General features: G+C 48.5%; 1 protein-coding gene across 2 annotated transcripts in view; it reads right to left on the bottom strand.

Moving 5' to 3' along the window:
- Window positions 1-2,110: 2,110 nt before the first annotated feature.
- The window catches only part of LOC115144911 (mesoderm induction early response protein 2-like), a 33,980-nt gene continuing 21,574 nt past the window's right edge, over window positions 2,111-14,516 (bottom strand). Inside the window, exons 12-13 of one of the 2 annotated variants that reach the window (XM_029686041.1) lie at window positions 10,143-10,238; window positions 2,111-4,223 (exon numbers count right to left, since the gene is read on the bottom strand). In XM_029686041.1, coding sequence (XP_029541901.1) covers window positions 3,745-4,223; window positions 10,143-10,238 — 575 coding nt within the window. In that variant the 3' untranslated portion in view covers window positions 2,111-3,744. The remainder of the gene's footprint in view (window positions 4,224-10,142; window positions 10,239-14,516) is intronic. The other variant, XM_029686042.1, reaches the window with a different exon arrangement.

The raw sequence follows: 14,516 nt of genomic DNA, 5'->3' as shown, positions 1-14,516 counted from the left end.
TTCTTTGTTACATTATATTAACATTACCCATAGAATAATACATATCACATGCGTTTCTTTTAAACATGTAATAAAATAAATACAAATAAAAATGGTATATTGAATAATACTAATAATAACTTTTTGGGGGGTAGGCCTGAGATCAAATTGGCCTACCTGTGGCTACGCCGCTAGATCCAGGTGAACTTGAAGCTTGGTTATACCATAAGGCATAGTAGAAAGGCCACTACTCTGGGGATCTGTTTGGGTTTTTCAGCTACTGGGTTATTTAGTATCGGTTCTATGTTAACCAAGTTGCTGCTGAATAACCTATACCCAAATGGTTATATACACAGTGGGTTATTCAACTACTATTATGGCACCACATAATCACAGGAATGATTTTTTGTATTGCCTATGTGGGTATAATCTTGGTTAACCCAGAACTAGAAACTCTTGTAATTTGGTCAGATAAGTAGTCTGTCCATGAAGATTAATTTGGGTATAATGTTGTAAGTTTGATTCAAGTCTTATGTGCAGTTTTGCACACAAGACTATGATTCAAGTACTTGTGTGTGTGTGTGTGTGTGGTCTAACTTTACCATCCTTTTGGGTTCCAAAAGTCCTCACAAGGAAAAAGTGGGGACATTTCACATTCCCCAAAAGGAAAAATGCTATTTTAGGTTTAGGGGTTAGATTCACAGGAGGTTGGTGGCACCTTCATTTGGGAGCATGGGCTCATGGTAATGGCTGGAGCGGGGGATTAGTGGAATGGAATCAAATATATCAAACATGGTTTCCATGTGTTTTATGCCATTATATTTGCTCCGTTCCAGATGAGCTGTGCTCCCCTCAACAGCCTCCTGTGGTTAGATTTAGGGTTAGAATTACTGTAGGGTTAGGGTTAGAATTACTGTAGGGTTAGGGTTAGAATTACTGTAGGGTTAGGGTTAGAATTACTGTAGGGTTAGAATTACTGTAGGGTTAGGGTTAGAATTACTGTAGGGTTAGGGTTAGAATTACTGTAGGGTTAGGGTTAGAATTACTGTAGGGTTAGGGTTAGAATTACTGTAGGGTTAGGGTTAGAATTACTGTAGGGTTAGAATTACTGTAGGGTTAGGGTTAGAATTACTGTAGGGTTAGGGTTAGAATTACTGTAGGGTTAGGGTTAGAATTACTGTAGGGTTAGGGTTAGAATTACTGTAGGGTTAGGGTTAGAATTACTGTAGGGTTAGGGTTAGAATTACTGTAGGGTTAGGGTTAGAATTACTGTAGGGTTAGGGTTACAATTACTGTAGGGTTAGGGTTACAATTACTGTAGGGTTAGGGTTACAATTAGGGTTACAGGCTGACTACACCGCTCGTGTCACGTGCGCGAACGTTGCAAAATACATTTTGAAATCTATATTATTCAATTATTGTACCCACCCTGCTCGCGCGGGCCAATGAGCGTCTGCGTTGCCAAGGGCTAAAATAGAAGTCAGTTCTATTTGTGACACAGATCGCGCTGCAAGTCCTGCCTCTCTTATCTCCTCATTGGTTATACCCACGTGGGTGACTGAAAGACGAACGAGGTCAGTGGTGGTAATGCACCTAATTTATGAAAGTTGCCAATCGCAAAATAAAGTCAAGAGAAGAAAATGCCTAGGAGAGATGACTAGAAAAGATTCGGTTGACCATTTATGTGTGGATTAATTGTCGGAGTAGAGGACCTTGTGCATTTCAGGCAAAATAACAACTTGGTGTTTATATCACAGGACAAATAAGCTAGCAACAGCAAGCTAGCTAAATAGAACACATTAGCTAGCAAGTGCAAGCTAGCTAGCTAAATTGCCATAAATGTTTTAATGCTTTTCGACATGTCCCCAAATTAATGTAATTGGTTCAGAGTTTATTTGATATTTTAACCTGCGTGTTGTGATCCTGTTTGTGTGGGGACAAAATACATTTATGCACGATGGCGCATGTGCGCAGCCAGTTTGGGTTCCGTGTTAGGCATTAAGATTAGTGTTAGGAGTTAGGGTTGTGTTTAGTTTAAGGGTTAGGGGTTTAGGGAAAATAGGATTTTGAATCGGTATACATTTTTTGATCACTTTGATAGTAAAAAAAAAAATTGTGTATGTGCAATGACTTTCAATGTCAACATGTGTATTTTTAATAGGTTATTTTTTGTTTTGTTTTTTACAAAATATAATAATTATAATTACAAACCAACATAAACAGAAGAAGTACGATATAAATGCGAAAAAATAATAAACAAAAGCTGTGTTTCTACTCCCTTTTCTGCCCCGATAGTCAACATCCAGAACCTCCTGTAAACGGTTGGAGAAAACACAGATCTAGAACAGCTTAGGTCAGAGCAGGGAGTAGAGGATGACCCCACCTATAAAAAATAAATAAAGACATGGAGTTTTCCTGCTGTCAGGGCAGAGAGCACAGGGGACGTATTCTCTCCGGGCCCACCTGAGCAGGGGTTGTGAAGCAGGCAGGCTCTCTTCAGACTATGTGACAGCCGAGATCCTCTAGTGGCAGGATACTGTAGAGCATCACTGAAACCTGGGGACTGTATAGCTAGCTATATATCACATTCTCCATCTGCAACATTGTTAATATTGCATCCTTCTGAACACACACGTTTTGGGTTGATGTCCTTCAATGCCATTGGGCTTTTTCAATGAATGTTACCCCCAAGGTTGCATGTGTGGTTCAGGGTAATATCCAACACTTAATCACACAACAGGAGTTGAGATACATGGAAGAAGCCAGAGGCTACAAAACCTGAGTAACTGTGTATTCAGTGACTTACCTACAGTAACATGTACAATAATGCGCAAAACACAGGCTAACGTGCCTATCATGGTTGTCAGGCAATTGTGAGAGTTTGGTTCTGTAGAAGACCTTTCAAATGTCAACATACACTACAAAAGTTTACACAAAAGTACTCCCATCACAAACTCTGGTTTCTTATTGCAAACCTTCCAAGACATTTCTGAACAACAATGAACAAGAAAATAAAAAACAGTGACAATCTCAAAAGCATTGTTTCATGGTATTCTTATACAGATCTTTCCTTTTAAACAGACTGTATACAAAACCTTCAGTTTCAGTTGTGGATGTTCAAGAGGTGGAACCACAGTGAACTAGGGACACTGATCCTACCTAAGAGGTCCACAGTCAGAGTGGTGAAGAGACATACAAGTGCAGACTGAACACTGCTCATAGAAACAGCCTTATCAGATCTGATAGCGGGAGAACATCTCTTGTGGACATACTGCTATAACATGGCATCCAGGTCATGCTGTCTGTCTGCTGCTCATTGTTCCCAGGAAATGTTGGGAAATCAGTGAGAGATGTTACATCTGTCTCAAGTTCTGCTCTGGAAGAGGAGGAGGCCACTGCAAAGAACATCAGGACAGTGGCTTTGGCCTTGGAGCTATCATCAAGCCCACCCGCTTTTCCAGTACCAATATTACCTACGAATTCTCTAAGAACTGGGAACATCCCTGTAGAACGACTGGCCTTCCAGAACAGACAGGTAGGTATAAGCCATTGTGCTTATGTGCATTGGGAGTCTCCCCTAGTAAACACTATGATACAGGTATGCCCATCTCCCTGTAAAAACATTGTTTCTCTCCTGGGGAGTTTCACACCAACACATGAGTAAGCTCTGGTCCAAGTTTACTTCAACAGGCAATAATTAGAAGTACAGACAACCCAGGTGTTATTGGAATGTTCTCCAGAGTAAAGACACCCTTCTTCCTCCCCTTACTGTGTGAGAGAGCGGGGGTGCTGGACGGGAGAGGGGCACAGGGCTGAGGGACACAGGTAACTGCTGATGGCCCCAAAGTCAGAAGTGATAGAGATTGAGGGGGCAATGGCGGGTGAGGTCTGGGGGATGGAGGGCAGGGAGAAATCTATCTGCAACCCCTGGGAGTCCCCATCCTCTGGCCCCATGGACAGGCCATCTGGAAGGAAAGGCCCTAGCTGCAGCTGGTAGAAGCCAGAACCCAGGAGAGGGGGCTCTACTGGGGGGCACGGGGAGCTGCAGCAGGGCAGTGAGGAGAGGTGGAGCTGGGCAGGGGGCGAGGTGGGACTGTGGCCCGGGCTCGAACAGTTCAGAGAGGGCTCCTGCTGCAGGTCCTCCAGAGGGGGGAGTGGAGAGAAGTGGCTGAACAGCTGCTCCCTCAGTGGGCTGGGGCAAGGAGCGCCACACAGCTCCAACACCTCCATCCCCATCTCAGCATCTAGACAAGCAGAGAAGAATTACTAAAGAGAGACTCGAACAAGCACTACCTCAACGGTAACAGACAGAGCGCATGTGGCACTAACAGGTTTCCATGCTGATTAATTACCTGACGCATTAAAAAGTACTCTTGACCGGCCTGATGGAAACAGCACATTTGCTGTGTAAAATTTCCCAATGTCGACAAAACAAAATACGCTAGACAAGGGTGGATATATGTTTGTCTGTGAAATTATTATGCGACAATTGTGGTGGAAACACATTTATGAGCAAATGTTACGTTGTACTACCACCACAACGTGGAAAATCAGTTAATAGGGAGATTAAATAAGTTATGAACTTCATTAAAAAAAACTCAACCATCTAGACCAGGGGTGTCAAAGTCAAATGGACGGAGGGCCAAATAAAAAAATCAGCTACAAGACGAGGGCCGGACTGTTCGAATGTTCATTGAAAAATTTTTAAATGACGCATATAGTCTAGTGAACCTAATTGAACCTACTGAAAACCTAACAAATATATTACAATATGATCAGATAAATAAAGCAATATTTTCTTATGGCTCTGTCAGTAATCTTTAATTTTCAACAGACACAAAAGACAAATTTCCTTTATATAAATATCCCCATAACATGAACATTAAATGAAAGAAACCGGTATTCAAGGCACCATCAGTAGACTATATTTTCTATTTTAGCAAAAGTGGGCTAAATTTACTTCAAAGAAAAAACAATAATAGCAATTTTCTATCATCCACTCAACTGAAATATTTTAAAAATATAATTGGATTGAAATACAAAAAAATAAAGTGCAAAAATCTATTAATCAAAAACAACACTTTGTTTAAGGAGAAGTAACATGCAGTGAAAACAAATATTAAATTTTAACTTTTAAACTTGAACTGAGTAAAAACTCTAAATATGTGATTGCACAGTAATGTTCACTTGTTTGAGGTTGAGGGTGATACTTGGTGGTGTCCCATCTTTTCCACAAGTTCATCAATGTTCGGGGTAAGGCTCTGAGCTGAAGAAATCCTCAGAATTGAGTGGAGGTGTTCAGCAGTAAGTCGACTTCTGTGTGATGTTTTGTTCAGGTTCATCAAAGAAAACAGTTGTTCACACAGGTATGTGCTGCCAAACATAGACAACGTTTGAGCAGCCTGGATGCGCAGCTGGGGCATTGTGCCGGGAGGAAACGGGCGAACTCCGCAGCACCCACTGCCGCATATTTTGCCCTCAGTGCATCATTGCATTGGAGGTCAATCAACTCCATTTGGAGGTTTGGTGGTGAGCTTTCCACGTCAACAGCAAATGGGTTACCGAGCAGTTCCAACCTGCTTTTTGTGCTTCAAAGTCAGCAAATCGGCGTCGAAAGTCAGCGGCAAGCATACCTATTTTATCAGCCAACTGTGTGCTCGGGAACGCACTGGTAGAGAGCTTCTCTTTCATGGTCTGGCAGCTGGGAAAGTGGCTCAAATTTTCTTTCCGCATCTGCGTCTCCCACAGAGTCAGTTTGGTTTTAAATGCCTTCACTGTACTGTACATATCAGAGATGACACGATCCCGACCCTGCAGCTGCAAGTTTATTGCATTCAGATGACTCGTAATGTCACACAGAAAAGCCATTTCACACAGAAACATTTCGTCTCGGAGTTGTGTTGTGTCTTTCCCTTTGCTGTCCAAGAACAGACAAATCTCCTCACGAAGCTCGAAACATCTTTGAAGCACCTTTCCTGGCTTAGCCATGCACCTCTGTGTGATAAGGCAAATCACCATGCTCCGTTTCTAACTCCGTCAGAAATGCCTTGAACTGGCGGTGATTCAAACCTTTGGCTCTGATAAAGTTAACTGTGCGCGTGATGATGCTCATTACATGCTCCATTTTCAAGGCTTTACCGCACAACGCTTCCTGGTGTATGATACAATGATAAGCTGTCAGCTCACCTGTCGCGTTTTCCTCTTGCATCTTTTCCGTATCTTCGCCACCAGTCCGCTCCTGTGTCCACACATCGCAGGTGCTCCGTCGGTTGTCAAACCCACGAGTTTTTCCCAAGGCAGCTCCATCTCATTTACACATCTTGACACCTCTTCATACAAATCATGCCCGTAGTTGTGCCATGCATAGGACGTAAAGCCAAAAACTCCTCTGTCACGCTTAGGTTGGAGTCCACTCCGCGGATGAAAATTGACAACTGGGCAATGTCAGAAATGTCGGTGCTCTCATCCACAGCCAAGGAATATGCAATAAAATCTTTTCCCTTTTTCACAAGCTGCTCTTTTAGATTGATGGACAACTGGTCTACTCTCTCGGCAATGGTGTTTCTGCTCAGACTCACATTTAAAAAGAGTTGCCTTTTTCTGGGCAAACTTCGTCACAAACTTTAATCATGCAGTTTTTGATGAAATCCCCTCCGTAAATGGCGGGCTGATTTAGCGATCTCTTCTGCCAAAATAAAACTGGCCTTGACAGCAGCCTGGCCTTGTGATTTGGCTTTTTGAACAGAGCCTGTCGAGATTTGAGGCCTCGTTTTAATTCCTCTGCCTTTTGTAGCCTTTGTTCCATGTCCATATTCTTGTTTTTGTCCGCGTGTTTCGTTTCATAATGTCGTCTCAGATTATACTCTTTCAGTACCGCCACACTTTCTCCACACAGAAGACACACAGGTTTTCCAGCTACCTTCGTGAACATATACTCCGACTCCCACCTTGTTTGAAACCCCCGGTTCTCAGTATCCACCTTCCGTTTTGCCATTTTTGATGGGTATCTGAAAGTTAATTTTACTGTGATGCTGACGACTGCTGTGCCAATAAATATTGAAATGAAGCAGCCTACTGCTCGGTGCGTCACCTTTGCATTGTGGGAAATGTAGTATTGGTGCGTGTAAAAGATCTGCGGGCTGCCGGCTTGCTGCGGGCCGGTTCTAATAATAAATCAAGATCATCCCAGGGGCCGTAAAAAACCTTCTTGCGGGCCGGATGTGGCCCGCGGGCCTTGACTCTGACATATGTGATCTAGACACAATACCACATAATGACGAAGTGAAAACATGTTTTACAAAGTTTAGCAGATTTCTTGAAAATGAAATATACTACATGACCAAAAGTATGTGGACACCTGCTCAAACGAACATCTCATTCCAAAATCATGGGAATTAACATGGAGTTAATAACAGCCTCCACTATAACAGCCTCCACTCTTCTGGAAAGGCTTTCCACTAGATGATGGAACATTGCTGAGGGGACTTGCTTCCATTCAGCCACAAGAGCAATAGAGAGGTCGGGCAATGAGGCCTGGCTCACAGTCGGCGTTCAAACCCCTCTTTTACGATACTGCTACTCTCTGTTTATCATATATGCATAGTCACTTTAACCATATCTACATGTACATACTACCTCAATCAGCCCGACTAACCGGTGCCTGTATATAGCCTCGCTACTGTATATAGCCTCGCTACTGTTTATAGCCTCGCTACTGTTATAGCCTCACTACTGTATGTAGCCTCACTACTGTATGTAGCCTCACTACTGTATGTAGCCTCGCTACTGTATGTAGCCTCGCTACTGTATGTAGCCTCACTACTGTATGTAGCCTCGCTACTGTATATAGCCTCACTACTGTATATAGCCTCGCTACTGTATGTAGCCTCGCTACTGTATGTAGCCTCGCTACTGTATGTAGCCTCACTACTGTATGTAGCCTCACTACTGTATGTAGCCTCGCTACTGTATGTAGCCTCACTACTGTATATAGCCTCACTACTGTTATTTTTCACTGTCTTTTTGACTGTTGTTTTTATTTCTTTACTGACCTTTTGTTCACCTAATACCTTTTTTTGCACTGTTGGTTAGAGCCTGTAAGTAAGCATTTCACTGTAAGGTCTACACCTGTTGTATTTGGCACACGTGACAAATAAACTTTTATTTGATTAATCTCAAAGGTGTTCGATGGAGTTGAGGCCAGGGTTCTGTGCAGGCCAGTCAAGTTCTTCCACACCGATCTCAACAAACCATTTCTGTATGGACCTGACTTTGTGCACGGAGATATTGTCATGCTGAAACCGGAAAGGGCCTTCCCCAAACTGTTGCCACAAAGTTGGAAGCACAGAATCGTCTAGAATGTCATTATATGCTGTAGCATTAAGATTTCCCTTCACTGGAACTAAGGGGTCTAGCCCGAACCATGAAAAACAGCCCCAGATCATTATACCTCCTCTACCAAACTGTACCATTTGCAATATGAATCGGAGCAGACAGCGTTCTCCTGGCATCCGCCAAATACATATTAATCTGTCGGACTGCCAAATGGTGAAGCGTGATTCATCAGTCCAGAGAACGTGTTTCCACTAGTCCAGGATTGAACCCACAACCTGCTCTATCAACTGAGCTACAAGGGACAATCAGCTCTTTACAAAATGTTATGGTTTCAGACTCAAAGTACAATATAACAAAGCTGGTGAACATGGTAACCACATCAAGGTAAAGTCTACACTTGTTGTATTTGGCGCATGTGACAAAAAACATTTTATTTGATCAGTTATAGAATTAGAATTAATAAAATAATTTAAATAAAATATTCATTAAATATTTTAGGTTAAACTATTGTGAGGAAGCCAAAACAAAACTTTAAAATCTAACCCTCCAATGAGACTTTTCATGAGCCCTAAGTTTTAATTATGGTTTGGTAGATTTCCTGCAACTTCCTGACCTAAGAAGCATAATGCTTGTATTTGGTATTTAACCTTCTTATTTATTTACAATGACAGCCTACCCCAGCCAAACCCGGATGACACTGGGCCAACTGTGCGCCGCCCTATGGGACTCCCAAAACATTTTGTGTGAACTGGTTGAATCTGACTGCCTATTAAACACTGTGCACCCAGGACTCCAGTGGGGTTAGTATGTGCTAGGTAGGTCAGGCACCGTTTGAGTCTTTACCTGGTGGCCCTGCCTGGTTAGTCTTTACCTGGTGGCCCTGCCTGGTTAGTCTTTACCTGGTGGCCCTGCCTGGTTAGTCTTTACCTGGTGGCCCTGCCTGGTTAGTCTTTACCTGGTGGCCCTGCCTGGTTAGTCTTTACCTGGTGGCCCTGCCTGGTTAGTCTTTACCTGGTGGCCCTGCCTGGTTAGAATATTTACCTGGTGGCCCTGCCTGGTTAGAGTCTTTACCTGGTGGCCCTGCCTGGTTAGAGTCTTTACCTGGTGGCCCTGCCTGGTTAGAGTCTTTACCTGGTGGCCCTGCCTGGTTAGTCTTTACCTGGTGGCCCTGCCTGGTTAGAGTCTTTACCTGGTGGCCCTGCCTGGTTAGTCTTTACCTGGTGGCCCTGCCTGGTTAGTCTTTACCTGGTGGCCCTGCCTGGTTAGTCTTTACCTGGTGGCCCTGCCTGGTTAGTCTTTACCTGGTGGCCCTGCCTGGTTAGAGTCTTTACCTGGTGGCCCTGCCTGGTTAGTCTTTACCTGGTGGCCCTGCCTGGTTAGTCTTTACCTGGTGGCCCTGCCTGGTTAGTCTTTACCTGGTGGCCCTGCCTGGTTAGTCTTTACCTGGTGGCCCTGCCTGGTTAGTCTTTGCCTGGTGGCCCTGCCTGGTTAGAGTCTTTGCCTGGTGGCCCTGCCTGGTTAGAGTCTTTACCTGGTGGCCCTGCCTGGTTAGAGTCTTTACCTGGTGGCTCTGCCTGGTTAGGGTCTTTACCTGGTGGCCCTGCCTGGTTAGAGTCTTTGCCTGGTGGCCCTGCCTGGTTAGAGTCTTTACCTGGTGGCCCTGCCTGGTTAGAATCTTTACCTGGTGGCCCTGCCTGGTTAGAGTCTTTACCTGGTGGCCCTGCCTGGTTAGAGTCTTTACTTGGTGGCTCTGCCTGGTTAGAGTCTTTACTTGGTGGCCCTGCCTGGTAAGAGTTTTTACCTAGTGGCCCTGCCTGGTTAGTGTTTACCTGGTGGCCCTGCCTGGTTAGAGTGGCCTGTGTGCAGTGAGCTCAGGGCTTTAAGAGAAAGCGGGGCGTTCGTCTGCGACGGGGACGGCCCTCCTCCTCTGGAACGCCATGCCAACACAAAGGTAGAAACACCACAGGCAAACACACAAACCAATGGGAAAACAGATGCACACAGGTGGGATAAAACAATACATCAAAATGCTTCAAATCATATGTTCATGAATACAACACATCAAATTGAGGCAAACAATGTAATCAAGACAAATAATAATAAGACAAAGAGTGGGGTGGATATGAAATGGTGAGAGGGTGGATGGCATGTATGACTATTACTTATGTATCCAGCTAACTCTTGTTACCTCTTAAAACAAGCTGTCGTGTTTGTGGAGTTTTGGTTTCAGGTTTTTTTCTTTAAAAACATGTTTTTTTAAATGATTTGTTATATTTTTCTCTCTATCATCACTGCATTGTTGGGAAAGAGCTCTCAAGGTAAGAATTGCACTGTACTATACACCTTTTGTATCCTGTGCACATGGCGAATAAACTCTGAAACTTGAATGATCTGGGGCAAGGATCAAGGCCAGGGCTGTGGTATAGGACTGGGGCTAGAGAAGGGGCTACGGGCAGGGTCCAGGGCTGTGGTATAGGACTGGGGCTAGAGAAGGGGCTAAGGGCAGGGTCCAGGGCTGTGGTATAGGACTGGTGCTAGAGAAGGGGCTAAGGGCAGGGTCCAGGGCTGTGGTATAGGACTGGGGCTAGAGAAGGGGCTACGGGCAGGGTCCAGGGCTGTGGTATAGGACTGGGGCTAGAGAAGGGGCTATGGGCAGGGTCCAGTGCTGTGGTATAGGACTGGGGCTAGAGAAGGGGCTAAGGGCAGGGTCCAGGGCTGTGGTATAGGACTGGGGCTAGAGAAGGGGCTAAGGGCAGGGTCCAGGGCTGTGGTATAGGACTGGGGCTAGAGAAGGGGCTAAGGGCAGGGTTCAGGGCTGTGGTATAGGACTGGGGCTAAGGGCAGGGTCCAGGGCTGTGGTATAGGACTGGGGCTAGAGAAGGGGCTATGGGCAGGGTCCAGGGCTGTGGTATAGGACTGGGGCTAGAGAAGGGGATATGGGCAGGGTCCAGGGCTGTGGTATAGGACTGGGGCTAGAGAAGGGGCTACGGGCAGGGTCCAGGGCTGTGGTAGAGGACTGGGGCTAGAGAAGGGGCTAAGGGCTGTGGTATAGGACTGGGGCTAGAGAAGGGGCTAAGGGCAGGGTCCAGGGCTGTGGTATAGGACTGGGGCTAGAAGTTGCTAAGGGCAGGGTCCAGGGCTGTGGTATAGGACTGGTGCTAGAGAAGGGCTAAGGGCAGGGTCCAGGGCTGTGCTATAGGACTGGGGCTAGAGAAGGGGCTAAGGGCAGGGTCCAGGGCTGTGGTATAGGACTGGGGCTAGAGAAGGGGCTAAGGGCAGGGTCCAGGGCTGTGGTATAGGACTGGGGCTAGAGAAGGGCTAAGGGCTGTGGTATAGGACTGGGGCAGGGGCTCCAGTGCTGTGGTATAGGACTGGGGCTAAGGGCAGGGTCCATGGGCTGTGGTATAGGACTGGGGCTAGAGAAGGGGATACGGGCAGGGTCCAGTGCTGTGGTATAGGACTGGGGCTAAGGGCAGGGTCCAGGGCTGTGGTATAGGACTGGGGCTAGAGAAGGGGCTAAGGGCAGGGTCCAGTGCTGTGGTATAGGACTGGTGCTAGAGAAGGGGCTAAGGGCAGGGTCCAGGGCTGGGGCTAGAGAAGGGGCTAAGGGCAGGGTCCAGGGCTGTGGTATAGGACTGGGGCTAGAGAAGGGGCTACGGGCAGGGTCCAGGGCTGTGGTATAGGACTGGGGCTAGAGAAGGGGCTAAGGGCAGGGTCCAGGGCTGTGGTATAGGACTGGGGCTAGAGGAGGGGCTAAGGGCAAGGTCCAGGGCTGTGGTATAGGACTGGGGCTAGAGAAGGGGCTAAGGGCAGGGTCCAGGGCTGTGGTATAGGACTGGGGCTAGAGAAGGGGCTACGGGCAGGGTCCAGGGCTGTGGTATAGGACTGGGGCTAGAGAAGGGGCTAAGGGCAGGGTCCAGGGCTGTGGTATAGGACTGGTGCTAGAGAAGGGGCTACGGGCAGGGTCCAGGGCTGTGGTATAGGACTGGGGCTAGAGAAGGGGCTAAGGGCAGGGTCCAGGGCTGTGGTATAGGACTGGGGCTAGAGAAGGGGCTATGGGCAGGGTCCAGGGCTGTGGTATAGGACTGGGGCTAGAGTAGGGGCTAAGGGCAGGGTCCAGGGCTGTGGTATAGGTCTGTGGCTAGAGAAGGGGATATGGGCAGGGTCCAGGGCTGTGGTATAGGACTGGGGCTAGAGAAGGGGCTACGGGCAGGGTCCAGGGCTGTGGTAGAGGACTGGGGCTAGAGAAGGGGCTAAGGGCTGTGGTATAGGACTGGGGCTAGAGAAGGGGCTAAGGGCAGGGTCCAGGGCTGTGGTATAGGACTGGGGCTAGAGAAGGGGCTAAGGGCAGGGTCCAGGGCTGTGGTATAGGACTGGTGCTAGAGAAGGGGCTAAGGGCAGGGTCCAGGGCTGTGGTATAGGACTGGGGCTAGAGAAGGGGCTAAGGAAAGGGTCCAGGGCTGTGGTATAGGACTGGGGCTAAGGGCAGGGTCCAGGGCTGTGGTATAGGACTGGTGCTAGAGAAGGGGCTAAGGGCAGGGTCCAGGGCTGTGGTATAGGACTGGGGCTAGAGAAGGGGCTAAGGAAAGGGTCCAGGGCTGTGGTATAGGACTGGGGCTAGAGAAGGGGCTAAGGGCAGGGTCCAGGGCTGTGGTATAGGACTGGGGCTAGAGAAGGGGCTAAGGGCAGGGTCTAGGGCTGTGGTATAGGACTGGGGCTAGAGAAGGGGCTACGGGCAGGGTCCAGTGCTGTGGTATAGGACTGGGGCTAAGGGCAGGGTCCAGGGCTGTGGTATAGGACTGGGGCTAGAGAAGGGGCTAAGGGCAGGGTCCAGGGCTGTGGTATAGGACTGGGGCTAGAGAAGGGGCTAAGGGCAGGGTCCAGGGCTGTGGTATAGGACTGGGGCTAGAGAAGGGGCTACGGGCAGGGTCCAGTGCTGTGGTATAGGACTGGGGCTAAGGGCAGGGTCCAGGGCTGTGGTATAGGACTGGGGCTAGAGAAGGGGCTAAGGGCAGGGTCCAGTGCTGTGGTATAGGACTGGTGCTAGAGAAGGGGCTAAGGGCAGGGTCCAGGGCTGGGGCTAGAGAAGGGGCTAAGGGCAGGGTCCAGGGCTGTGGTATAGGACTGGGGCTAGAGAAGGGGCTAAGGGCAGGGTCCAGGGCTGTGGTATAGGACTGGGGCTAGAGAAGGGGCTAAGGGCTGTGGTATAGGACTGGGGCTAGAGAAGGGGCTACGGGCAGGGTCCAGTGCTGTGGTATAGGACTGGGGCTAAGGGCAGGGTCCAGGGCTGTGGTATAGGACTGGGGCTAGAGAAGGGGCTAAGGGCAGGGTCCAGGGCTGTGGTATAGGACTGGGGCTAGAGAAGGGGCTAAGGGAAGGGTCCAGGGCTGTGGTATAGGACTGGGGCTAGAGAAGGGGCTAAGGGCAGGGTCCAGGGCTGTGGTATAGGACTGGGGCTAGAGAGAAGGGGCTACGGGCAGGGTCCAGTGCTGTGGTATAGGACTGGGGCTAAGGGCAGGGTCCAGGGCTGTGGTATAGGACTGGGGCTAGAGAAGGGGCTAAGGGCAGGGTCCAGGGCTGTGGTATAGGACTGGGGCTAGAGAAGGGGCTAAGGGCAGGGTCCAGGGCTGTGGTATAGGACTGGGGCTAGAGAAGGGGCTAAGGGCAGGGTCCAGGGCTGTGGTATAGGACTGGGGCTAGAGAAGGGGCTACGGGCAGGGTCCAGTGCTGTGGTATAGGACTGGGGCTAAGGGCAGGGTCCAGGGCTGTGGTATAGGACTGGGGCTAGAGAAGGGGCTACAGGCAGGGTCCAGGGCTGTGGTATAGGACTGGGGCTAGGGAAGGGGCTACGGGCAGGGTCCAGGGCTGTGGTATAGGACTGGGGCTAGAGAAGGGGCTAAGGGCAGGGTCCAGGGCTGTGGTATAGGACTGGGGCTAGAGAAGGGGCTAAGGGCAGGGTCCAGGGCTGTGGTATAGGACTGGGGCTAGAGAAGGGGCTAAGGGCAGGGTCCAGGGCTGTGGTATAGGACTGGGGCTAGAGAAGGGGCTAAGGGCAGAGTCCAGGGCTGTGGTATAGGACTGGGGCTAGCGAAGGGGCTACGGGCAGGGTCCAGGGCTGTGGTATAGGACTGGGGCTAGAGAAGGGGCTTAGGGCAGGGTCCAGGGCTGTGGTATAGGACTGGGGCTAGAGAAGGGGCTACGGG

This window comes from Oncorhynchus nerka, linkage group LG17, assembly GCF_034236695.1.
Source record: "Oncorhynchus nerka isolate Pitt River linkage group LG17, Oner_Uvic_2.0, whole genome shotgun sequence".
Lineage (NCBI taxonomy): Eukaryota > Metazoa > Chordata > Actinopteri > Salmoniformes > Salmonidae > Oncorhynchus > Oncorhynchus nerka.
Note: the sequence above shows the minus strand (reverse complement) of the source record. Positions and strands in the feature narration are given on the sequence as shown.